This window comes from Sphaerodactylus townsendi, linkage group LG08, assembly GCF_021028975.2.
Source record: "Sphaerodactylus townsendi isolate TG3544 linkage group LG08, MPM_Stown_v2.3, whole genome shotgun sequence".
NCBI lineage: Eukaryota > Metazoa > Chordata > Lepidosauria > Squamata > Sphaerodactylidae > Sphaerodactylus > Sphaerodactylus townsendi.
The window spans coordinates 69,860,139-69,887,702 of NC_059432.1; the positions used below are offsets into that span (position 1 = coordinate 69,860,139).

At 42.0% G+C, this 27,564-nt stretch overlaps 1 protein-coding gene across 1 annotated transcript in view; it reads left to right on the forward strand.

Moving 5' to 3' along the window:
• TSPEAR (thrombospondin type laminin G domain and EAR repeats) overlaps positions 1-21,565 on the forward strand; it is a 44,743-nt gene extending 23,178 nt beyond the window's left edge. Inside the window, exons 6-12 of the mRNA XM_048506354.1 lie at positions 3,200-3,331; positions 4,986-5,218; positions 11,806-11,992; positions 13,860-14,089; positions 18,307-18,494; positions 18,794-18,895; positions 19,588-21,565. Of these exons, the coding sequence (XP_048362311.1) occupies positions 3,200-3,331; positions 4,986-5,218; positions 11,806-11,992; positions 13,860-14,089; positions 18,307-18,494; positions 18,794-18,895; positions 19,588-19,741 (1,226 nt within the window). The 3' untranslated portion in view covers positions 19,742-21,565. The remainder of the gene's footprint in view (positions 1-3,199; positions 3,332-4,985; positions 5,219-11,805; positions 11,993-13,859; positions 14,090-18,306; positions 18,495-18,793; positions 18,896-19,587) is intronic.
• The last annotated feature ends 5,999 nt before the right edge of the window (positions 21,566-27,564 follow it).

Below are 27,564 nucleotides of genomic sequence, written 5' to 3' on the forward strand. Positions count from 1 at the left end.
TATTGCTGCTGCCGAGTCCCCTCACATCCCAGTTGGTATACTTGCTCCTGCTGGAAGTCAGCTGCATGTAGGGGGCTTGGAAAACAGTGAACTACAAGGAAGAGGGTCTTTGTAACATGATGGCATGGGAGAGCAAGAGGAGGATTGCAATATGGCTGTGCAATGGCTGTCTGGGTACTATGAATGGGTATACTGTGGGAAAGTGGGCAGCAGAGAAAGGTTTGTTCCTGCTGCTGCTACCTGTTATTGGCTAGCGTCATAGCAGCAAATGGGTCAGCAACCAATTCAAAATGCAGCTGCCCACATTAATTGTTACAGGCATCATAGCCTCCAGGGCCCCTAGAGTACTGTAATTCTCTCAGCAGCCCTGTTCATAAGAAATTTAAACATATATCACAGTGGCTGTCTCCTACACAGGAATCAAGCTAGAGCACCACAATAAGGTAGTGAAAAGCCCTCCTGGTCCCAGATACTATCTAAAAATCAGGAAACAGAACATGGCCCAGTTCCATAGCCCGGCTATAGACTTGTTTCTCAAGAGTGAGTATAATCCATCCAAGGCATTTGCCTTGAAGTCATCCTTGAGGTCACCTAGTTTCCTTACCATTATTCACAGCTCCATCTTATCTGGAGTGAGATTCAAATTGTTTACCCACAGCAAACCCATTACTTTTAGTAGACATCTGTGCAAGATATCCATCTCCTCACCAGGATTCAAGATGAGAAATATAATTGGATGACATCTGCAACCTAATGACTTTTCACTTCAGGCCCTTGGATGACCTCTCCTAATGGTTTCATGTTTCTGGATGGGGGATAACATAAAATGAGCTCTGCTGGATCAGACCAGTGGCCTGTCTAATCCAGTATCCTGTCTCACACATTGGCCAGCCAGTTCCTCTGGAGGTTGCAGCAGGGCATAGAGGCTGAGGCCTTCCCCAATGTAATTTCCAGGCACTAGAAGTCAGAGGCTGATTGCCTTTGAATGTGAAGGTTCCCTTTAGTCACCATGGCTAGTAGCCATTGATAGACCTCTCCTCCATGAATCTGTCTAATTCCCTTTTAAAGCCATCCCTGCTTGGGGCCATCACTGCATGGGTCCATGAGGACCACACAGAATAATTCCCTTTATGAATATGCTGCTGGTTTTAGGCAACTTGTAGCATTAACAAACAAAAGAAGAATCCTAGACTCAGAGGATGGTAGGCAGAGCTGTAGCAAGGGCAAGACAAGTGAGACACTTGCCTCAGGCACACAAAGCTGAGGGGCACAGAAAAAGTATGTAATGACTAAAACAAACATTTTGTTGTTGTTGCTGTTGTTATTTATGTATTTACATTTTTGCCAAAGTAACTACTATGAAAGTATAGGGTACATTTGTATATTCTTGCCTTGGGTACAATATTCACTAATTATGATTCTGATGATGGAACTAATACATGTAATGCATTAATGTGGAACTAATGTATGTAATGTATGTACATGTGGGTGTGTGGCGGTTGCAAAGAATGCATGGGAATCTGAACAAGCACTCCTTTGAAAGCCAGAAACCAAAGCAAATGAAAAACACTGTGCCTATTGTTAAAAACGCCGAACTTTATGTTTCTTGCCTTCTCATATGCTGCTTGCTCTGGTTTGGTGTCCAATGAGGTATTGTTGAAACAACCACACAAGATGCCCCTTAACTGTCCATTTCCTTGTTTTTTTCTGCTTTGCTATGATCTTTCCCAAACCTGGTTTGAGGTATCTTTTTGGAAAGAGCACAGTCAAAACCTTTTGGGATGCCACGTGGAAGGGAAGGCATGCATTTTTGCAGATCCTGCCCATGCTGACACCATACTCCTTGCCTCCTTTAGGCTGCCTTTACCTACTGCCACTAGGAAAAACTGCTGTGTAGACTCTGTTGTCACTGTGACTGCCTATGCATTGGCCATGTAGTGAATGTTAAATGGATGATCTTCATTTCAAGGAAATAGTCATCGTAAGGCACTCCCATGGTATTTGTGGTCAGTCTTGATACTTTGGAAAAGCTTAGTGATGAATATTACCAGACAAGGGGAAAGCTGGCTTCACAGTGCCACTTCATATATTTTTCTACATGGAGATAATCTCCATATAAGAGAAGATTTGCGCACCATCATGTGTGAAGTTGGTGCTTTTTTAAACAGGAGCACATGGGTTAGGAAGCCACTGTGAATGGCAACTTCTTGACCCATGTATTTTCAGTTCAACTTCACACATGATAGTATACATTTTTTTTTCTAGATGGAGGCTATTTCCATGTAGGAACTAGCTCAGAAAGGAACTGTATCTGTGCAATGGGAATGAGTGGATTTCCATGGCAGGAGGTAAGTACTGCCTGGGCATACTTTGAATTGTGACTCTGTTTAGTTCTGTAATGTACAGGCTAGAGGGAACTAGATATTTAGGCAGCAGCACAGAACGAGCAGTTTCTGCAGCCTTATGTCATATTAAAGACTATTTGTGTATTGAGGCCTAAGTGGTTAAACCTGATGAAAATCAGTGGATCTTAACAGCAACTAGCTTGTCCCATTGATTTCAAAAGGACATGAGTGTGAATGTGAACCAGAGAGCTGTGTGGGGTGCTCTCAGATGTTTTAAAAAATCAGTTATTGTACTATGACAATATCATTAAGAATGATTCCATCACTGACTCCCCTCAACTTAATTCAGAGGAACTTTGTTCCAATTCTTACTGAAAGTCAAAAGGCCAAAAGAAGCTGAGTAAAAAATCTATAAGTCTGGTGTAACTGCAGCAGCTTAACTCATTACCTTCCACATATACCACTTTTTCCTTGGTACAGATAAAGCAGGTAGCACACATTTTAACGTATAGATGACCACAAGCCAAAGAAGGGAATACAGATTTTAAATTATTTTATTTTCAGTTCGTATTTGTCCAGGATATTTGGAGTGGTTTTCAAAAATCCACACAGATTTGGAAATGTTTGTTACCATACTTCTTTTTGTTTGGGTGTGTTCATATTTAAAGGGTGAATCAGGCAGTGAAATTAAACATAGCATTTTTACCACACAATATATTATGTGACATAATGTCATTACATATTGCGCCAGAGAAAGTATTAATTTATTCCTCATATCTGGAGGGATTAATTTGCTTGTGTTTTTTGTTATTATTGTTGTTGTGATTGTTGTTAATATGATTATGATTCTTCAGAGGCAGACATGAAGGTGACTTTGGGGTTCAGCCCTCGCTGCACCAAGAGTGAAAGTGGCCAGTTCTGGTTTAATGCTGCTCAGAAAGGACTGTACATTTGTAATGGAAACGAGTGGATTTCCTTGATAGAAAGTAAGTGTTGTCTGAACGCATCTGAACTGTTGGCTGTGTTTGGTGCTATTGAGCATTCTGACTGGACTCCCTCCCGTATGCCCTGAGTGGAAAAGAGGGTTGATTCAGAAACTGGTGTTTGTGATAGGCATGAATCTGGTTCCCTTCCTTCTTCTTTCATGTAGAATGCTGAGCTTAATAGAGACAGAAATTCTTCAGCTTACTCCAGTTAGTCATGATGTAGGAATGCAGAATCCTTAACAAATTGAGGTTGGTCTCTATCCCAGTAGCTTTGATTCTTAACCATAATTAAATTTGTGGTTAAGAATCCTGGTTACTAGAAAAGAAACTAGCCTCAGTTCATTAAAGAACTCACATTCGGATGTGACTCATTGACTTGATCTGAAGACTTTGTCTTCAATCTCAGCATGTTGCTTGAAGAGAGAATGGGAAACAATGAGGAAGGCAGAGCATAAATAATTAAGAAAACTAATGCCCATCATAAACAAACTCTAGGCTGTTCCCAGTGGAACATTTACACAGAGGACAAGTCTTGTACTTGAAACCCTAGTTTCTATTATATACAGTTGCATATGGAGGGCACATATATGATCCTTTACTACTTTTCTGAGTGCCACGGGAATGGGAGTGTGTGAGTAGATGGCTATGTTGTGTATGGGGTCTTTAATTTTCAGCCCTCATTATACAATTTCCAGGATCTTTGGAGAAAATCATGGCAGTTAAAATGATACACAAACCAGTATGTATGTATGTGTGCGTGTGTGCGTGCGTGTGTGCGTGTTTGTTTGTTTGTTTGTTTGTTTATTGGAGTTCATAGACCACCTCGTCCCCGAAGGGCTCTATGTGGTTTACAGCAACAACATCCTAAAATTAAATCAATAATTAAAAAACAATTAAAACCCTTAAAATTCAGTAGCAGCGTAACAATCTCTAAAACAGAGACAGCTTAAAAATCCCATGGTAGTGGCGCCCGTTCCTAAAGTCGGGAGGTTGGGAGTATAAATGAGTAGAGTAGATATACCTGAAGTGAGATGTTATGGTGAACAGTTCCAAATTTTCTTTTATATTGCAGGGACAGGCAAGGCATTATAGACATCAATACAATGAAAAGGAGGAGATTCATTGGCCCTGGAACAAGGTTATGGGGTGGCTTACAGTGCAGCCCTATGCAGAATTATTCCAGTTGAAGCCCATTGATTTTATTGGGATTAGATATAAGTAACTCTGCAAAGGAGTGCGCTGTCAGTATAATATTCAGTCATTCATTTATTCATTTTTAGCCTGCCTTACACTGAACCTTACACTGTTCTCTCTTCCATTTTACATGATCAGTGTAGTGAGCTCAATGTGTAGAAGGTAAACATGGACAAAATCAGGCCAGGCCAGACAAGCCTGGGAGGAAATTTGGAATGGATGATAGACGAGAAATAGGATGACACGTTTAGAAATGCTAATATCTATCCTGCTGCCACTCAGCAAAGTTTGAACCTTCCTCCTGCTTAGGCAGCCGCAGCTCTTCCTCTGAAGCACTTTAGGTTGGAGGAAGGCTTCAGACATTACAAAGGGGTGTGGTCATATTTGTGCCCCTCTTTCTGCTGGACCAGGCCTGTTTCACTTCATGATATTTGAATTCCTGTTCTGTTTTATTTTCTAGTCAAAGAAAGATTGGACTACCTGGAAGAATATCAGAGTTTTGCTACAAATTCTGAAACGATGGGTATTGCAGTCTTTATCATTCCCAAGGTGGGACTCTTCGCAGCAACTGCTAATCGATACACTCGTCCTGGCTCAGCCATCTACAAATGGACTGATGAGAAATTTGTAGCTTACCAAAATCTTCCCACCTATCAAGCGCAGTCCTGGAAATTCTTCACTATTGGGAAAAAGGTATGTTGCAAATCATGTTTCAGTGTTGATAGACCCTCTATTAAGCCAAAAGAACTGGGATCCATGGGTCACGCCAAACCTGAATTTCTTCTGAACCAGCTTTGTTGAAGGTAAAATCCAGAACTCACCGACCTCTGTGTCCTGTTCATCTGCATAATTTATATTGTGCTCCTCCTACCTTACAAGGCAGTTTATAGAAAGAATAAAGCAGCAAGATCAAAAATCAGATGTCTATCTAATATATTTTTATTCCTCCGTTATTTCTAAGGATATCTGGGGCAGGTTCATTGTCTTTTCATCCTCCACTTTCTTGTCACAACAGTCTCATGAGGTACGTGAGGCTTGTTGGCAGAGCGTCTATGGAGCAGTCAGGAGGACACTGGACTGTTTAAAGAGTGACAAAAGCTTCATTCAGAAACTAACAAACCAGATAAGAATGAGAAGAGATAAACTTTATTGCCTGGCTAGCTGAGAGAGAGGATTCGGGACTGTTCTGGAAGAAAAATCTAAAAATAACACTCTGTTTTAAAGGAGAAGCCCCTATAGAAAGAAGGTACTTTCCTTGTATTAGGGCTGTTAGCCTCCAAGTGAGACCGGGAGATGTCCCAAAATTATGATTTCCAGGCAACAGAGATCAATTCCTCTGCAGATATGGCAGTTTCAGAAAGGGGACTCCATGGCATTATATCCTGCTGAGATCCATCCTCAGGCTTGACCCCCAAATCTCCATGAACTTCCTAACTTAGAGTTGGCAACCCTTCCCTACAATCCATCTAGCTAGAGCTTGCCACCCTCCGCAGGATCTTCTGTCCTCTTTCTCTTTGAAATGAAGCTATTGCTGTATTCCAACAATGTATACTATCTAGCAGCAAAGCCCGTCATGGGGGAGATGCAATGGGCCCTAGCAAAGAGTTGATGAAGAAGCATCTCCCCCTGCAGTGAGCTTTACTGGGGCAGGCCTAGTGCGCTTGGAAGTGGTAGGGGGCAGGGCAGCCTTTGCCAGGTGGGAGTGCAGGACACACAGGGCTTTGGTCCCTGTGCATCCAGCACAATAATTGGCTAAGTGTTTATTGTTGAACGTTTGAACCCTGAGCCAATTATATAGTTATATGATATGATCAAGTTGCTCAGTAGCCTCCAACATTTGTGTTGTGCTATAGCAATAATTTGCAACTGGATTTCCATGTGTAGACAAGTCAATTTAGTTGCAACTACTATAGCACAATAATAACATAATACCCAATGATGAGGATGCAGTCTCTGTTACTTATCTGCCCCTGAATGTTAAACCAACTTCCCATGGGTTTATCCTCCCTCCCCACATTTTCTTGCAGTCACACAACTGGTGATTATTTAATTTTACAATATGCTGAACAGGGAGTTGTGACACTTTAATGAAGCCTTTATTGTAGCATAAGCATTTCTGAAATGGATCCCACTTCATCCTATGCATGCAATGGCACTAGACTACGTGCCTAATGAAGTGCAAATTGTACTCCGGTCCAAATCAGTTTGTACTGGGATAAGAAGTAATAAAATGTTTAGGTTCTTAAAACTCTTGTTTCTTTTTTTGTTGCAACTGACATGACTTACAGAGCAAAACTTCTGCAATGATTAAATATACTAGGCCCAACACAAAAAGAAAATGAATAACTTAGAAGAACATCATGTGGAAGGCATTTTGTTAGCAGAAATAGCTCTTGTTACAGGAAGAAGAGCTTTGCTCAAGATGTTGGTTTTAAGAATCTTCTACCACCCAGGCTGAGCTCATCTGGGGTGACTTAGCAAATAGATTAAATGCACATGGTTTAAAATGCTGTAAGATAATGTACCTCACAACTCTCTGTCCCCAGAAAAGTTTAGATCTTAGAAACATATAGGAACCTACGGTCCATTTCGCACAGCACCTGAGGACATCTTAAAAAGAGGTAACTGCTTAGAACATAAGAACATAAGAAAGAGCCTGCTGGATCAGACCAGAGTCCATCTAGTCCAGCACTCTGGTACTCACAGTGGCCCACCAGGTGCCTTTGGGAGCTCGCATGTAGGATGTGAACGCAATGGCCTTCTGCTGCTTCTTTTCACTCCACACCTCCAAAATAAGACATCCAGGGGATGTCTTCAAAAGAGGTGGCTGCTGGTTTGGTTTTGCACAGCAAAAGTGTCAGAGGGGAAAGCAGACTTTTCCCCATCCAACCACTTCGCCATCTAGTCAGTTTCACCCTCAGCTTGCACCCAACATTTTGTGTGCTGCTAAAGGGATTCTCCCTGGCTCCGTTTGCTGAAGGTTGCCCCAGGATGCTTGCTCTGCAGACTCTGATCCTGGGGGCCTTTTCAGCATACATAGTTGTACTCAGCTCGTCCTGCTGATTCTGGCAATATATAGTTTTCCTTTTTTAAAAAAATTGAGGAGCATAAGAGAATCTTAGCCAACCAAAAGACTTCTTTACCTCCTATTGAGAAGCAAGACCATCTTAGTTTTTCTGTGCAGTAAGTGGAGGGCAGGTCTACCCAATGCTTCTCAATGTGAAGTAAAGCAGTCCTCCAAACTGCTAAGAATATTTTATGTGTGTCTGCGCATCTTCGAATACTGCTCCTTGAAAATTAAAAAAATTAGGAAAACTATATATTGCCAGAATTGGGAGGATGAGCTGAGTACAACTATGTATGTTTTGGGCTGAAAAGGTACCCTGGATCAGAGCCTGCAGAGCAAATGTATTGGGGCAACCTTCAGCAAATAAAGGCAGGGAGAATCCTTTCAGCTGCACACAATATGTCAGGTGCAAGCTAAGGGTGAAACTGACCAGATACTGAAACAGTTGGGTGGGGAAAACAAGGTACCTCCTAAACTAGGCAGGGAATGTCTTGTAGGCACCTTAAGAAAAAAAAAGGTGCAATTTGAATTTTTTAAAAAAGACACTTTAAGCTTAAATAAGTCATCTTGAGAATGTCGGGGGGGGGGGGTGCAGGGTGGATGGACAGCATGTAATTCCTTCCCAAGATGCCTTTTTTAGGTTCTTAGGAGGACTTACTTGTGCTGTGCAGGATGGACCTAGGTCTTTAAGATAATACTAGACTATGTGCAAGAGCTTTACATGTGCCATTCAGAGTTCCCTCTTTGAGCTGCTTAATAACCACCCTGGTTATTATGGAACCAACAGATATGACAGTTTGTACAATGGATTCACTGATACGTTTCAAGTGATCTGGTGAAGGAGCAAAAATTGAAATCTTTGTTCTGGTCAGATTGTTATCTGCTTGAAGATATAAGCGGTTTTGTCTTCCTGCTGCATAATTGGAGCATCTCTGAACCCAGAGATGAAGGGATTCATTTAGTTTCCAGACTGTTCTAAGGATTTTGAGAATTTCAGCAGCAGCTCTGTGAATGCCTTGTTGGGGTCATACAACAAAAGGCTCTTTAGGAGCAATTGGCATGTACTCCTTGGTCTCTGCTCCGCAAACAGAGCCCTGATTCCTTGGCTTACTGAGAACTGAGCTCACTTAAAAGAATTGGAAGACATCTTGAACACGGATGGTGGAAGACTCATGCCAAATCAGATAGAGACAACTGAAAGCCTTTGAGATGGTGGCACACTTTGAAGGCGAAGTATATCTCGACTATTTCTGGTTAATCCGTTGGAAGAAGAAATGCTCACAGTTCTCCAGATCAGAGACAATTTTTATACATTCAATTTTCTCTTAGAAATTCATTAACTACAAGACTGGGCTAACGTGAAAAACATGAAGTATGTAAAGACATTGCCAAATATCAGTGCTTTGCTATTGGCAATAGGACATATTTTCTGCCTGACAAAAGCCATTTGTTTATTAGTAGTTTGAGTTCCTCTTGCAGATGTTCAACAGTTTGTGAGTCTTGTTAGATGGCCTTGAAGCATGAGTGATGTTGTTTGTCTTTCTGTGTCCCAGTCTTCTTCCTTTGCTTTTGCTGGTGTCTGGCTTCAGAATATCAGAATCACAGAAATTATGATAGAAAGATAATTGAACCATTCTTCAATATATCTTACATATGAGTGCTGGAAATATACCCCATAGAAAGATAGCATATGATATGGTGCAGTCCATCTGTGTATAGATCAATGGAATTTTGCAGTAGAGTGTATGGATTATGTTCTCCAATTCAGTGCTGTTGCCTGAAGTATCTCTTCCACATTTTACTAAGTTCAATAACATTTGCCCCCAGTGTGCACACAATTGAAATTCTAAATATTTCTGGTTTTACTAACTTCTTTCGAATAGGATTTCTACAGCAGTAACTTAAACCAAGTGAAGGTTTCTACATGGAAAATGCAGCAGTGCTTCACTTGATGAATCTGCTGCCCTGTGCCTGGGTCATACATTCATCCAGGGGAGGTACCACTTGTCCCAGTCACTTTGCAGACTGTAAACTCACCATGGGTGGGTTAAATGCAGAGATGGGATCCAGCAGGTTCTCACCAGTTCCCGAAAGTGGGTTACTAATTATTTGTGTGTGCCGAGAGGGGGTTACTAATTGGGTCTGCTTTTCCGTTAGAAATTCCATTAGGTCCCAAAATCATAAAGTCCTGTTGTTTCTGATGTGGCTGGTTAGTGAAGGTAGAAAATGGGGTAATTCTCCCTGTTGGGCTGTTTTAAAAACATGTTTTAGAAATATGGTAAAGTTCCTTGTTTAAGGAAAGTATCCTTCTTTTGATTTCTAGAAACAAAATTAAGTATTTGAAAGTATTAAGTATTTGACAGGCAGTCAATTAGAGGAGAAGTAGTTGTTTCTGTTGGCAGTGGATGATAGGACTTGCTATAATGAGTTTAAATTATGGACAGAAAGATACCAGCTGGAAATTAGGAACTTCTTTTTTACAGTAAGAGTTTTTTGCAGTAACAGAGAAATTATTAATGCCCCGTCCCTGGAATGCCCGGCCACATCCCCGTCGTGCCCCGCCCAGCCCCACTGGTGCTACGCCACTGTTTGAGTCCCACCACCATGGGAACCTGTTACTAAAATGTTTGGATCCCATCACTGGTTAAATGTATAAGATAAGCCTCTGGAGACAGCTATGAAGGTTCTGGGCCAGTATCTTGAAGCTGTGGTCAGATTCTGTGAGTGAACTAACTGAAGGTTAATCAAGACAAGATGGAGGACATACTAGTCAAGAAGGCGAAATGGTTGGGTTATGTTGATTTGCCAGACTTAAATGGGCTGAAGTTTTCCATAGCAGATCAAGTGTGCTTCTTGGATTCAGCCTTATTAATGGATAAGTGTTGTTGCTAGGAAGAACACTTTTTTTCAGTAGCAACCAGTGCTGGCCACATCACTTTTCTAAATAAAGGCTGTTGAAAAGCAAGAGGCAGCCATGGGGACAGGATTTCCAATAGTTAGGAACAGAGATGCCATGCTTAACTCTTGACACCCTCTTCATGATCAGAGAGAAACAGAATATAGTAAACAAAATAAACATATGTCAATGTACTTAATTTTTTGTACATTTTCTCAAAATCTATTTATTTAATTAATTTTGATGTTGAGAAGGTGCCTGGTTCACTAGGTGGCTGTTCTGTTGCACTGGCATGGCAGTAAAAATAGTAGTAACCACAAAGGGTGGTCCTTTAGTTGAGATTCCTTACATCTGCAGACTGTTCCTAAGAGTATAGGAAGACAACCTTCCTTTCTCATTGGCAGTCTTTCTGTTCCATGTCTTCCCATATCTCTTTTGCTGCACAAAAGAAAAGGAGTCTTGTGGCATCATAGTCTCAAAAGCTTTGATAAAATTGTAAAAATAGAGGCTAAAGGCAATGAAGTGCAAGAAGTCCAGTGGCATTCTTATGCAATGCTCATACTTACGAAAGATAAGAGCAACAGCCATCTGAATCCAATAAAATAAATAAATAAAATAAACCATTCACAGCAGCGAAACAAGAGAGTTCCATTTCTCTGCCCCCTCATCATTGTGGAATCTCCCTCCTCCAAGTGATCTGGAAAGCCACTGGAGAGCTCTTAGGAACAAAATTAAATCCAGCATGGAATGCTGGAGAAATTACAAGATATTTCCTCCCTGCCCCTTGCAGAATGCTTTCCTCATTTGTGGAGAAGCTCACACAAGAGGGACAATTTCTGTTGGTTTCCGCTCAAACTTCATCTCCCACCACAGCATCCCACTCTAATTCCAAGAACCCTCCAACCTACAGGAACAGCTTTTGGGGGGAGGGGCTCTAGAAGTTGCAGTGGGAGGAGGAAAGGGAGAGCTCCATCCCATGAGCTCCTGATGTTGATGGTTTATAAGGCCCACTGAGATGGTGTTAAACATCCTGTTGAGTTTGAAGTCAGCCATTTCATTTTGCAATCTCTCTGTGAAGTTTGTTATTTGTTGCTGTGATTGTGGTTGAGCTACTATGGGGAGGGAAGAATAAGAAAGCACAATCTTCCGAAGATACTGTAGATATGATCCTTGAGTTACCTGATGCCAGCATACCTGGAATCCCTTGTTAGGTTGTTACAACAGATTCACAGTTTGTGGAAAAAACATCCAACAATCTGTATGTTCTTTTCGATAGTTTTCTGCAAGAAGAATACCTGAACTGTTCTTGTTTTTCAGATTTTCCTTGCGGTGGCTAATTTTGAACAGAATGAAAGGGGCCGGGAGCTCTCAGTAATTTACAAGTGGAACTACAGAAAAGAGAAATTTGTCACGTACCAGAGGATCGCAACACATGGTGCTAGAGATTGGGAGGCATTTGTCATTGATGGAGAGACCTTCCTAGCAGTGGCTAATCACAGAAAAGGTATTGAGATGCTAATGTGCAATAATGATAAGGAACATGTACCAACTACCTTTTCTTTATCACTGGGCTACTCCAACCATCTGGTTTGCCATCTTTCTTTCCTGACAAAGATCCTGACCTCTAATAGTTTCATGAGAGAGAGAGAAAGCCAATAGGTGTAACGTGTAGCATGTTGATGCAGTCATGAGAAAAAAAATTCCCCTGCTGAATGTATCCCTGCCTTGTATTTGTTGAATGTATGCCTTTCCCTATCTGTAAAGAATTCAAGTTACCTAGTTGTCATCTTGCACCTGAGTCCCGCCCCCTGCCCTTCCCACCCACTGACAGCCCTAGATAAAGGATGGGACCTCCATGTAAGAAGATGCAGCTCTGCTCCTCCCCACCTGGCAGCTCTAGATTAGGGAATGGAATTGCCATGAGACAGGATGCGGGCTGTATTTGCACATACCACTTTAAAAGCTTTTCCATCTCACAGATGGTATACGCATGTGTGAAAATCAGGATTTTAAACACACTTATACAGGGTTTCTGAAACAATTTATGATCCTGCAAGAAGGTTAATTCACAATCACATTCTAGCCTTCTTGCAAAGTGTGTGCAATTTCAACATTCCTCCTAGAAGAAACTGTACCAGGAAGGGCTCTGCAGGAGACGGTTATCACTCTCACCAGTATTACTCTAATTACCACTTTGCTAGACAAGTATGTTGTTTTGTTGCAAGAGCCAATCAGGCGTATCTGCAGTTCAAAAAGTCTGTAGACTGTCTGCAAAAGTGTTAATATGCTCATGAGATGTAAAGAAACTGGCTGAACATATTAACTTTAGATCATGTTTGCTAAGTAGTGGGAACCGTTTTCCATTTCACACCAGATTTTTCAAATTAACACCTGTAGTGTGTACACTGTGTGGTTATAGGTTTTTAGATGTTTGTGAAATGCTGTGTTTTTCCTGTGTGTGTCAGTCCAGGCTGTGAGAACAAGCAGCTGATTCTCTGATTTGGACAAGTGACTAGAGTGCTAGAAATCTGCAGGGAACCTGACTTGAAGGGTTTCGATTGCAGACACTTATGCCCAAATACCTCAACATCTCTCCAAAACATCTGGAAGGCATGTTAGAAATGAAGCCTCCTAAAATCTTGTCAGGATCCATCAGCGGCTTTCTTTTGGACGTTAGGGCATTCTGAGGGTTGATAAACTGCCATGTGCTGCCACCCAGTGGAATCAGATAGCATAAAAATGACTTAGCTGAATGAAAAAGTGATATGATAGTAAACGGGTAAAATTGTCTAAATTCTTACAGTAGCTTCCAGCTATATTCCTAGTGGACATCTGTTCTTGCTTTTTTCCAAACAATAATAACAAAATGGTTGAAATCTACTGTTGTACTGATCAGAATGATCTCATTCTTGCACAGTGCTTGTAGTGGCTATTTCTAATCTATATGCTTGGGAGTAGAAAATTTGATTCAATTTTGATTTTTTTTTAAATCTCAAAAGTTTTCTGATTTAAAAATATTCAGCCAACAATCATGTCTTAATGTGCTGTAAATTAAGGATAGAATTTACAGGATGAACTAACGGAGCCTAAAAGAACTGTAATCATGGTGTATAGTCCTTCATTTTAGAACCTGCTGCTTTACAATTTCTTGCATGCTCGCATTTTCCTTTATCATATAAAAATTAAGAGTCTAGTTTCCATAAACCTATCAGTAGACTTTCATCTGACTGTCATGACCAGACAAAACCCCACCATTCAAATCAGACGCTATCATCTTCATTCCTCTTGCCTAGGAATCTTCCTGTCCTTCATTCCTTCCTATGTTATGGTGCCCTTTTCATACATATTATTCTCTTTTTATTCCTCCACAGGGAATAACCACAATATATACAGTGTAATATATAGGTGGAACTCCAGAACTGGACTTTTTGAAATCAACCAGACCATTCCTACCTCAGGAGCCTATGACTGGGAATTTTTCACCATTGGACCTTATTCCTTCCTTGTGGTGGCAAACACATTTAATGGAACATCCACGATACTCTACTCTCACATCTACATTTGGTTCAGTGGTGCCTTCCAGCTCTTCCAGTCAATCTTGGTAAGATGCTTTAACATGCAAAGCAATTCCTCATGTCTAAGTGCTAGGACAGTGTCTTTCAAGTAATTAATTTGTAACCATGGGATGTATGTCTTATATAGCAAGGTGGCACATGGGAAGAAGATGCCTTCCTTGTACTCCATCTGCACTGGAATGCTGATGGAGACAAAAAGGTGTATCTTCCCTTCATGCAAAATTATGTAAGATACACCTTCATACACACATGCAGATATGGGTAAGATCAGAAGGATCAGGATGTGAGCAGGCACTGCTGAATTATTTGGCATAGAGCCAATGCAAGTGCAGATCACTTGCTTCAGATGGGTATGAACATCTCCATACGTTGTCCAGAGTCATTGCACATCACTTTTGCCCACGCTGTTTGTTTTGCATGATATATGCCCCATGTGAACTCAAATCATAATTGAACGCTGCTTTTTAATAAGAACTGGTACTAAACGTACCGACTTTATCCATCTTTGTTTGTGTTGTATATGTATGTTGTGAACCGCCCTGAGCCCTCCAGGGGAGGGCGGTATACAAGCCTAATAATAAATAAAATAAATAAAATAAATAAATAAATTATGGGAAATGAAGTTTCTGCCACAGATCACATCCTTCTCTCTATGCTCCTGTTGAATGTTCTCAGGAATCCATGGCCAAACCTTCTCCCCTTCTCTTTTACTTCTCCTCTTTCTTGAACTGATTTCTTCTGCTCCCACAAATATCTCAGAGATTCCACAGTTCTGTGGTGATACTGATATATATTCTGGTCACCCTGATAACTAAGCCAATGCATTTTCCCCAGCAGGAGCTGGCAGCCATTCTAGAGTATATTCCTGTTACCATGGCAACATGGCAGCCATACCATTTCTTGCTGTCCTGTAGTTCTCTTATCAGTCAGCCCAGTGGCTCTGGTAAATGCATGTGAAGGGGGATAGGTCCAGCCACCTGTTCCTCTTGAGGGGAAGCAGGGAACTCACAATCCCTGAACACCCCAGGAACAGAGGGCACCAGATCTAGTGGCTGAGTAGTAAAGGATAAATTGCAGAAAGTGGTAAGCAAGTACTTTGTCTTGCCATAGTTCAGGCTGTTATTAGCTGAAGCTTGGAGTGGGGAAGGGTATATTATCAGAGGAAACACTGGAGGTCCTTCACTTGGCCAACAAAAACAAGGAGCTAGCTGTGGTTTTTCTCTGTGTTGCTGCTTTTGCAATGTTGAAGAAAATCCTTGGAAAATGTTACATCAATATAGAAAATGCATATGAATTGTTTAGGCAAAATCCACATGGGATCTAGGACTGATCTCAAGGAACTCTCCTGAAAAATCTATGAGAATTTTCATTCTGACTATGTTTCCTAGGTAGATTTCTCAATAGAATCTGCAGGGCTAGCTCTCTGCCCAAATGATCCAGCCAGCCACTTTGATCCAGCCAGCCACAACTGCAAGTCTGCATCAAGTTGGTCGCAGAATGGGAGGCTTTTGTCCATCTTTGCTTCCTAGACTCATGTTAACAATGAAAAACCCCTGCAGTTTTGTTTATGGTGGCAAAATACAAGCCCTGGGGATATGATTCCAAAAAATAATGAAACAAATTCTGATGACACAGCCTGCCATTCCTAGCCTTTGTTATAGATGTACAACAAAGATAAGGCTGTCTGCATCCAAACAAGTGGCCAGATTGGTAGGTTGGCAACTTGTTTGTTCAGCACAACTTTGGAAATTGCTTTAGCTTGTTGGACTAGTAGCTGAGAATGGGATTGTGAGTTGCTAATGCTTACTCTTTTCAGTTTGTTAATAATCATAGCAATTTCGGTCTGTTCTATAGGGGGCCATTTAGGGTGTTCAACTAGGGCTGATAGTTGCAGGTGATCCGTGGTTTGGATGTTATTAACTTGACCAAAGAAAGCAGAGTAATATTCAAACCATTTATCTGGAGAGATAGGTGTTAAAGAACAATTAGAGTTGTTAACCAAGGCCTCAAAATGTTTGTGATTGTTAGTGACTATCGCCTGGAGGAGCTGATGCCACCACGATATTTTTGTGAAATTGAGTTCCATGAATTTTGTTTTGAAATAAACAGTTGAGAAAAAGCTTCTACAGACCAAGTGGTTCGATAAATCTAATAAGATTTACATATGGCTCTATTGCTTTCAATGCATTCTTTATCAAACCATCTACAGCCCCCTTCTTTGTTGGCAGTTAGTGTTTTTAAGGGAAAACACATCGATAATATCTATGAGTTTCTCATAGCTTGTTATTGCCACATTAGGGGACTTGTTATTGGTCACTAAAGTTCTCAGGTTCATGATAATCAGTGAGTCAAGACATAGATTAACCTTGCAATATTCCACGACTTCCTTGGAACATCCCAATGAAAATTATTGCATAGGACCTTCCATGAGTACATGTCAATTTCATAATCTGTAGATATGGAGTTGTCCATCCAAGAATTAGCGCCTTGAAGGCAATCATTATGTATGAGACTAGTCAGAATATCAATGTTATTTGTTAAGCGTGATGTTGTTAATATTGTAATCTGATCCATTCAATGAGAAGATTCACAATTCTTGGGGTTTATGGTAATCAAAGTCCCTGTAGATACAGGGATGGGTGGAGTCATGATTGAGTTTGACTAAGATAGGAGACTGGTTTTCCTTGCCAGATAATTTAATATCTTGTCAAGTGAAGTCCTGATTAGCTGTTTATTAGCCCATTTATTGTAATTTAGAGAAGTGTCCCCAATTAGGACAGCGACCTCATTCTTTAGCAATATCAATGCCATCGGGAGTGACTTTTCCAGTTAATAGTACTTTTTAAGTCGTGTTGCCCAGACTGCTGAGAATCCTCTAATTGCAGGTAGTTCTTATTTTTGAATGAGTCCATCTTTAAGCTCAAATTAGAAATACTGGCAGCTAAGACTTCAGTATACTGCAATCAGTATAGATTTCTTTGCCAAAAGATCAATTAGATGCAAAAAGTTGTTCACCATCTCAGGAGCTATAGAGTCTCCTGTAAAGTTTGGCAACAGCCTTTCTCTAGTATCTATCTTTTCATTTGGCAAGCAGAGTGGTCCTTTAGGAGATCCTTGGCTTTTGTATTTTTGAGGAGTTCCTCTGGAGATGTTTGCTCTGCAGTGTTTTCTAAAGGAGCAAACCTGTTGGAAAGTTCAATACCACTAAGAATCTCCTCATCAGGCTGTGGATCATTTAAAAAGCCATCAAGTTTTGTCTGCTTGGCTTCTTTTTGACAATGAGGGTGTGTGGAGGGAGAGCGGTAACTGTTTTTGCTTCCTTGTACCCCTTTTAAAACAATTGTAAAAGAAGCTAAAGGTAAGCCAAATAAACTCCAGAAAGCAGTAATTAAAATTAAGAACAGTAAAGCAAAAGTTAAAACAGGTCAGCTGCTGAGAGTGTAGATAAATCACCATGAAGGCAGCTGAGCAAAGAGTTCTAGCAAAGAATGCAGTTAAAAAACTCCAGCTAATGAGTCCCATCAACTAATAAGTGTCAGTCCATTATAACAGCAGGCAAAAGCTGTAGGGGAAACATTTTACTTTGGTTTAAAAGGTGTAGTTCTTGAATAGGTTGTAGTGGGGGGGGGTGTTCGTTTTTGTTCTTAAAAATCTATGAGACAACCTATATGGGGGAAATGCTCTTTAAAAATATTCTCCAAAATTGCTGAGCTACTCTTGTTATGAGCAAATGTTGCAGATGCCTGTTGGACAGTGTTTGTGGTATTACTTTACATGCTTCATCACAATGTATCAGGTGGAAAGACTCACTATTTCCCGCACATGCTGAGTAATGCACTTTCAATCCACTTTCACAATTGATTGCAAGTGGATTTTGCAATTCCGCACAGTAAAATCCAGCTGCAAAGTCATTGAAAGTGGATTGAAAGTGCATTATTTTGCATGTGCGGAAGGGCTCGTAGAAAAGCCATTGTGATTTGTGGTTCTAGTGCTGGTAACGTCAGTTCTCTCAGTGATGGAGATACAGCCTGAAGAGTTATGGGGATACTATGATTTAATCGGCAAGCTGTTAATGGAGACTTGTACTTGATCTGTCTGCTAATTGTGTTTGTATGCATACTGATTTTCATACCTGAAATGGCAGCTCCAAGTAATCTAGAATGTACCTCTGTGTTACTTTGAATTAATTTGTTTATAACTGCCCCACATATTTTCTGATGATAATTTCCCCTGCCTCCTTCAGACTTTTGGTGCTGCTGACTGGGAGGTATTTCGCATCCAAGACAGAGTCTTCCTTGCTGTGGCAAACAGTCACAGCTATGACAGTGGAACTGTTGCCCCGAACAACTTCTACACCATCAATTCCTCCATCTACGAACTTAACATCACTGCACAGAAGTTTGTGAAGTTCCAAGATATTCTTACTTACAGGTGCCTCTTTTGTGTGTTGTTCACACTGGGATTGTGTTATCCTGACAGGGAAACTAATATGTTTGTGCCTTCAAGAATGTTTTGATTCTTTCTCAGATTCTGAAAGTGAAATTCTAGATTTTAAAAAAAAATTCTTGTCACTAGAATATTCACAAAGACAACCTCTCTGAAAATTAAATAACTCTTGAGTTTGTAAAGTAAGACTTTTCCATTGGAAACATGAAATAGAAACAGGATATATTCACTGGTGATTCTAGGTTTGTTGCAATCTCTTCTTGTCTGGCTTGTTTCTGTTGCAGTGCTCTGGACTGGGAGTTCTTTTCAGTGGGAGAAGATTACTTTTTGGTGGTAGCAAATTCCTTTGATGGTGCAACCTTCTCTGTAAACAGTATTATTTACAGGTAAGAAGTCAGGAGCAGAACTTCCCTCTGTCTTGTAAGTTAATTCATAACTGTGGTGTCATTGTTAAGAGCAGGTGGACTCTAATCTGGAGAACTGGGTTTGATTTCCCACTCCTCCACATAAGCAGTGGGGTCTTATTTGGTGAACCAGATTTGTTTCCCCACTCCTACACTCCTGCTGGGTGCTATTTGATATTAGTCTCTGTCTGGAAGTCTAGAATTTCAAACACTTCACTATGGCTTGATATTATGACCGCAGCAACCCCTTCAAAGATGACATGTGTATAGTGAGTGTGAGCAGTGCGCCCAGTTTCACTGATGAGCATTATTGTAAGTTTTCAGGGCTAAGATTTTCTGCTATCAGTTTTTCTGAGTAAGAGAGAAAACCATTAGGAGATAGCGGAGCAGAGGCGTAGCAAGGGGGGAAAATGCCTGGTGCACTGGTGCATCCTCTGCCCCCACCCCACCCCGGAACGCCCCCATCCTGCCCCGGAACACCCCCGCCCCGCCCCAAGAATGCCCCTGCCATCCCCCAGAACGCCCTCACCATACCCCCACAGGGGTGCACGCCCGGTGCATCCCACACACCCTTGTCCCCTTGGAGCTACACCTCTGTAGCGGAGGGAAGAGAATCCAGTCTTATTAGGGTTAGGTTCCTGAGCATAGTATAACTCTCTTTCTCTCCATTGCAGATGGCAAGGATATGAAGGGTTTGTAGCAGTTCACTATCTACCAACATTCGGCTGTAGGGACTGGGAAGCTTTCAACACTACAGCTGGCTCTTACCTCATATACTCCAGTGCAAAAGAACCACTTTCCAGAGTGCTGAAGCTGAAAACCTTTTGACCTGGAAAGAAATTAGTTCATTCGGTGCAAGCAAGGCGTCAGCCGGGACTTGTGAGGAACTACTCTGGTGTCTCAGGGCTAGAATACTGTACCTTGGGGTACCTTCGGGTCAGTGTGGTGGATGCTAGTGATGAGTTGGTCTCAGTATGGGGCTCTTGGCAATGAGGTTTTAACCCTCTCCCTTGTTTTGATTACCCTGTTCCAGAAGTGGGCAAGTAATATTAGATCCGCCCAATGGTACCAGTGACCACAGCAATCCAGGTTCTCACTCACACAGACATATTTACATCCCAGACCATAAGGAACTGCTGATATAATCCACACTCGTGTCAGGTTGTGTACCTTTTATGTCCCTGGTTATTAATCCACACCTTAACATGTATACAACAAATATAAACCTCTTCCAGCTCATAAGTGCATAGATTCCTCATGTTGCTGCTTGTCCCTTCATGGGAAAAAGAACAGGTGTGCACCATGTTGATAGATTCTAATTTACTTGCTTATAACACAGTCTATTATGAGACCCTATCAAAAGGACTGGAACTTTGAAATAAATTGTGGAAGAGATGAGGGAAGGTTCCTTAGAACATGGGGCTTTGTAGTATGTTTAAAGATTTGTGAGATTTAAAGAACCAGCTGGTTGTTTCCTTTAAAAAAAAAGCTTAGAAAATTCTGGATCTCAGGGTTTCAAGGAGAAACTTTTGAGGTTTGCAAAGCAAATTGGAAGGTCACACATTCCAGAAGTATTCTAGTCAGAGGTAATGAATACTTGGGGCATCATACCAGTAGCTGATCACATAAGATAAAGCAAAGATCCGGTCTCTACATAGCGCCCATGATCTGTGCTTGAGTCTTTCAGATTCTCAATGTAACATAATTGGGTGGGAAGTCAAGTGCTTAAATAGTTTATACTTCAGCTTTAGGAAAACTGGAGTTGTGGATTGCACACACTGGTACCTAATGACATGGAGAAAGGATCTGTGACCATTGCATAAGAGCCTCCTTCTCGACCATGACTGGTGCTCTCTTTGTCCTTGTTTTCATGTTAATCTGTGAATAACTTCCAAAGCCTCTTGTAGCGTTTGTATAGCTTCTACTTGTTATGGCAAAGAGTTTCAACCCCTGTCTACAAATGGTATGTTTATGTTGCATCCATTGATATTATTGATAACCATATTTCTTACATGGAGGTGAAATTATTTATTATCAGGAGAGTATCTGAGCTGTCCAAAATATTCACTGACAGAGTGACTGGCTCAGATGTTTCGTTTTGACTGGAGGAGGATTTTGTTTCTGAGTTTGTTTCATAATGTAACTGAGCGCAAGCCCATATGGTACGAATGGACAAATGCAGCACCAACTGCCATAACTCCTTAGATCCACACAATGTAAATTACCTATGCTAGATATAAAAAACAACAAAAACTCAGGAGGCAAAATATAACAGGGAAGCACTCAGGTAGCTGAATATTGAAGCAAATATTTAAATATGTGCTTGTGAAAATCTCTGATTGCATGCAAACCCGAAACAAAGACAGCCAAGACCTTCTGTTGCTATGTCATTTGGAATGGGATTTTGGCCTGTGGCCAACATGGATTCCTCTTGATCAATGTAAACAAATGAAATAAATAAGTAAAGTTGGCCTTTTTCTTACCCAATAGAAGTGATTCTCCTTATTTTGGGTTTGCATGCAAGGGAGCTCCTGAACCCTTGACATAAGGAAGAATTGGGAAGGAGTTGATTTGCAAAATTCATCAGATGGGGAAAGTGGAAAGCGGGGAGCTGGATATCATGACAGCTATCCCCTTTGTGATACATTTGGGTATGGGGTAGGGACAAAGGCCATATGAGGGACAGCATATGCCCCCATCCCATTCTCTTTATGACTGACAAGGAAGACACTGATGCATTCTGTACAGCACAAAAAAAGGCATCTGTGGGACATCTTTAAAAAAGGTGACTGCTTCTTTTCATTCTGCACACTTAAAATATGACGTCTGGGGGACGTCTAAAGAAGAGGAGGCTCCTGGTTGTTTCCAGACAGCAAAGGCATCGTGGGCAGGGGGGGGGGGCTTTTTTCCACCCTACAGTTAAGGTCTCTGGTCAATTTCCTCCTCAGCTTGCGCCTGACATTTTGTGTGCTGCTGAAGGGCTTCACCCTGCCTCCATTGGCTGAATTTTGCACCAAGACGTTTGCTCTGCAGTCTCCAGTTCTGGATACAGCTGTCTGTGATGATATGAGAATTTTTGCCACTCAGAAGATTGGTCTACTGGCCATTGAAAAGCTTTGGGTAGACCTGCCCTCCACAGACTATCCTACAAAACATATTTGTGACTGTGGATCTTCACAGACAGCTCATCAAAATTTTGTTTTAAATAGAAAAACTATATATTCCCAGAACGGGCACAATGAATCTGAGGCCCTTTACAGGCCATTTACAGCACACACAGGCCATTTACAGCAGTCCAGGGACGGCAAAAACATTGTCCCTGGGCAGCTGTTTGCACAGTCCTGTGTGGCCCCGAGCGGAGTGAAGGCGCCGCTTTCCACCTCCCTTCCCGAGGGAGGTTTTTGGAAAGCGCTGCCTTCCCATCCCCCCCACTCACCTTGTACTCCAGCGTTGGTCTGGAGGGCTACTGAGACCCGCCCATGCTGCCCTCTGACCCCAGGAGGTCGGAGGGCAGCATGGGCAGGTCCCTGCAGCCCTCCAGACCGACGCTGGAGGACGAGGTGAGTGGGGGGGGGGCACGCAGAAGAGGCGACTCCATGCGGAGCAGCCTCTTCTGTGCTGGCCTCAGCAGGGGCCGCTCGCACGCTCCCGTGCGAACGGCCCCCTCCCCTCCACTGGCATAATTTCTGCCGGTGGAAAGAGTTGGAAGAGACCACAAGGGCCATCAAGTCCAATCCCCTGCAATGCAGGAACACACAATCAAAGCACTCCTGACATATGTTCATCCAGCCTCTGTGTAAAAACCTCCAAGGAAGGAGACTCGACCACTCTCCGAGGCAGTGAATTCCACTGTCAAACAGCCCCGATGGACAGGAAGTTCTTCCTAATGTTTAGGTGGAATCTCTTTTCCTTCACCTTGAATCTATTATCCTTGTCTTTGAGGCAGCAGAAAACAAGCTTGCTCCCTCTTCGACATGACATCCCTTCAAATATTTAAACATGACTATCATGTCACCCCTTAACCTACGCTTCTCCAGACTAAACATCCCCAGCTCCCTAAGCCTCTCTTCATAAGGCATGGACTCCACACCCTTTACCATTTTGGTTGCCCTCCTCTGGACCTGCTCCAGCCGGTCAATATCCTTCCCAAACTGTGGTGCCCAGAACTGTACACAATATTCCAGGTGAGGTCTAACCAATGCAGAATAGAGAGGTACAATTACATCCCTCAATCTTGATACTATACTCCTATTGATACAACCGAGAATCGCATTGGCTTTCTTGGCCGCCGCATCACATTGCTGACTCATATTTAGTTTATGGTCTACTAAGACTCCCAGATCCCTTTCACATGTAGTGTTGTCAAGCCAGGTGTCACCCATCCTATATCTGTGCATTTCATTTTTTCTGCCTAAGTGTAGTATCTTACACTGTTGAAACTCATTTTGTTTGTTTTGGCCCAGCTGTCTAATCTGTCTAGGTCATTTGGAATTCTAACTCTGTCCTCTGGGGTACTAGCTACCCCTCCTAATTTGGTGTCATCTGCAAATTTTATTAGCATGCACTCTATTCCATTATCCAAGTTGTTGATAAAAATATTGAATAGCATTGGACACCCCAGTAGTCACTTTAAATGTGAGCTGAGTACAACTGTGTACTCTTCGGGCTGAAAAGATGCCCAGGATCGGAGTCTGTAGAGCAAATGTCCTCTGGCAACCTTCAGCAAATGGAAGCAGGGAGAATCCCTTTAGCAGCTCACAAAATGTTGGGTGCAAGGTAAGGGTGAAACTGACCAGAGTGAAACAGTTGGGTGGGAAAAACAAGACAACCCCTGAGTTCCAAGCAGGAGATGTCTTGAAGGCAGCTTAAGGAGAAAAGGTGCACTTTGAAGTATTTTAAAAAAAGACACCTTGAGCTGAAATAAGGCATCCTGAGGACATCTTGGGGAAAAACTTAGGGGAAAAATTCCTCCTCAAGACACCTTTCTTAGCATCCTCAAGGCATTTTATTTGTACTGTGCAAGGACCACTCATGCTCCCCTCCCTTTATTTCAGTGCTAAATGGTCTTCCATTTGAGGGCCAGGTAGGATTCCCAGTGGATTGACATTAGCCTGGGAGGATTCCCCCCCACCCCACTCATTAGTGTATAAGACCTGTGGCATACAGTGGTAAGCTGTAGTACTGCAGGCAAAGTTCTGCTCATGACCTGAGTTTCATTCTGGTGGAAGTTGGATTCAGATAGCCAGCTCAAGGTTGACACAGCGTTCCATCCTTCTGAGATCAGTAAAATAAGTACTCAGCTTGCTAGGGATAAAGTGTAGATGAATGTGGAAGACAGTGATAAACTACCCCATGAACATGATCTGCCTTGCAAAAATTATGATGCGATATTGCCCCATGATCCAGTAATGATCTGGTGCTTTGACAGGGGACTATCTTTACCTTTTGACTTGTTGGTGATCAAAAAGAGAAGGGAGTGGGGCACATGTTGTCCCTGGTGTGGCCTTCATCCCTCCCACCCCTAAATACATGGCTCTTCCTTCCACCTGCGGATGCAAATCATCTCTTTCCCAACTCTTCCTTGCAAGGAGGGCTCAGGAGCTCCCTTTTCTTGATTTCTATTTTTATTAAGACTGCTACATTGCAGATAGGCATGTTCCTAATATTCTACTACAAAACAGAAAAGCCTTCTTTATGGTTGGTCTTCTATAGTGATGCATTGTTTTTGATGACTCTAATTTACTTAGGTATTGCATTCCTTCACTTCACTGTGCTGAACTCTTTTGCCCTGAGATTTTGACGTGTCAGTGAATTTAACTGCTCTTAATTAAAAAGGCATAATATTTAGTAGCTTTGCAAAGATACACAATCTGTTCCAGTCAGTTAAGGACAAAATAATGAATCCCTTTTCTCTGTTATGCTTGCTCTTGTTTGAGGCGTAGGCTGTAATCCACCAGTTATTTCCTAGCCGCATGCTCTTACTCCACTGACATGCATTTACACTTCTACCCCTCCCCCCCCAATAGCCCTCTGAGGAATGTACTAGTTGCTAAGTAAAACTAAACCAAATGATCTAGTGTTCACTGACATCTTTTGTAGTTGGGATTTTCAACTTGCTTCATTTATCTTACTCTCTAAGGATGTTCTGTAGACTGTTTCAAATACAATCAAACATAGCTGAGCCATAAAATTACTGAAATGCCCCCTTCCTACTAGTTTTATAATGCATATCAGTAATTATGATCAAGGCTACAGGGGCATCTATTTCAGCAATCTTGCATGTACAGATACTAAAATGAATGAGCCCCAGATTTCAGCTCATCAACTGCCTTACTGCCATGACTAGGATGGAATGTTGTTGTGGTATCTGCCACACATTATTATTGACAATCCAGTGCCCAAAGAAGACAATACAAACCAGAAGCTTGAAAGGTCTAAAACAGGGGTAGGGAACCTGCGGCTCTCCAGATGTTCAGGAACTACTATTCCCATCAGCCTCTGTCAGTATGGCCAATTGGCCATGCTGGTAGGGGCTGATGGGAATTGTAGTTCCTGAACATCTGGAGAGCCGCAGGTTCCCTACCCCTGGTCTAAAATAAAGGGTGACTATTTTGATGAATCAAAGCATGCTACTGTAATTGCTAGTGGCTATGTGTTTGGGGATCTTCTGTATGAAGGGAAGTGATGCTAGGTATGGTGAGAAAAAGGTTAACCACTCATAGCTATTAATCAAAGTGAGTTTTCTGGTGACTGGTACAAAGATAATTTATAATGTGCGTTGAATACTGTTTCAAAATTACAGAGTAAGGATAGCCAATTAATTTGAAACCATGAGCCCTTCGGGGATCGGGCGGTATAGAAGACGAAACAATAAATAAATAAAAATAAATGAAGGCAACTCAGTTTCATCTGGCTCCCCACAGCCCTTCTGTCACACCACTCCTTGGCTGTCTCCTTGGCAGAAGAAGCCAGAAACAAAGATGGGAGCATCTTAATATCACTATCTGAGGCAGTTTCAGTTGAAGGAAAGCAAAGAGTCTACTGACTAATTTTCTCTGACCTAGGGTGTAAAGCAGGGCCCAGGGTGTCAAACAAGTGACCTGGGAGCCAGATTTGACCCCCTGAGAGGACTTATCAGGCCTGCGAGCCAACTGAGACAACCTTGCCTTTTCTCCCAATTTGGCTTGGTCAGGTCGCTGCAGGCTCGCCAGTTCAGGTAGTCACCCTCCCCACACTACCCAGAGCTGTTTTTGGCTGGTGAGGTGACTGCAGACTCACCAGCTATGGCAGCCCCACTCATGGCAATTACCTTCTCCATTGCCATGCTGATCTGGGCTGGTGATCCCACTGTGGGCTCACCAGCTGGGGCAGCTACCTGCCCCTCCCCAGTGCTGATCTGGGCTGGGGGATTGCCAGCCAAAGCAACCACCATTCCCCACCCCCAAGCCCAGCCCAACCAAATTACCTTTGTGTCATATCCCTTGCCCTTGTAACAAATGAATTTGACACCCCTGATCCAAAGGAAGGGGGAACTAGCTGCATGTTTGAAGACATATATTCTGGGCCCAAACCTCTTTCCATGTATCATCTCCAAATGATGAGAAGGACTATTTACTCAGAAGTTAAGGGATCCCAGGGAGAAGGACTTACTCACATGCCCCCTCCAAGCTCAATTCCTTATAAGAAGTCCACCAGAAATCTGCTCAAATCAAGCACTTCATGGGGAATCAGTGGTACCCTGTGTTGCCTTCATGGAACCACATCTAAGGAGACATGTTGCAATCTCTACTTCAGCAGAAAGAAAGCAGCAACTGTCCTTAGAACCAGTCCTTAGACAAGAATGATGGGTGTGGGTACAAAGGTAGAGAAGTCTTCTGCTCTTTGCCATGTTTTTCTTCTCTCCCTTCCACTCTAGAAAAGTCTTTCCCAGGTCTTTATTTGCAGTGGAACATTCTGTCCATATTTAAGTAGACTGGGTGCACACATTGCTATTTCATACACTACAGAGCAACATGCCAGATGTACACTAAAATTAAAAACCCTGATAGAACATGTACGTAATATGCGAAGAAGGCTCAACCTGTCACTAAATGATACTGTAGGTATCTGTTGCCAAGGAAACAGAAAGAATGTAATGAACAAAATTCTGTCAGCAAAACTTGCCTGGTAATGAGTTGCACATTGATTTTCTGCCTAAAGTAGGTAAAAGGCCATATTTCTGGTCAGTCTTTGTGCCCCAGGTCCATGGAGTGCAATTCATTACTGGAAAATACTTGATTTGCAACAAACACCTGATTTAAGCTTTAGTATTCATGTTGCACAATCTTTATGACCAGCTACCAATAAAAGACTCAGATATTATTCATAGTGCTGTCCCTGCTGTACACCTAATCCAGCAAATATATCTCAAACAAATATAATGAATGCAAGGAGCCTTCTGTACTGATATGGGAATAAACTTGCTTTCATCTTACTTGTGCTGGATGTGTGTTTCAATGTTGGCTTTGCACTGTGAGGGAATTTATCTGTAGCAGGAAAATACAACAAATTTCCAGCAAAACAGGGTCAGACTTTCTACTTTTAAATTACACACATTACTTAAGCTTTCCAATACACTTGGCAGGAGAGTGCACAACCAGGATTTTAAAAAA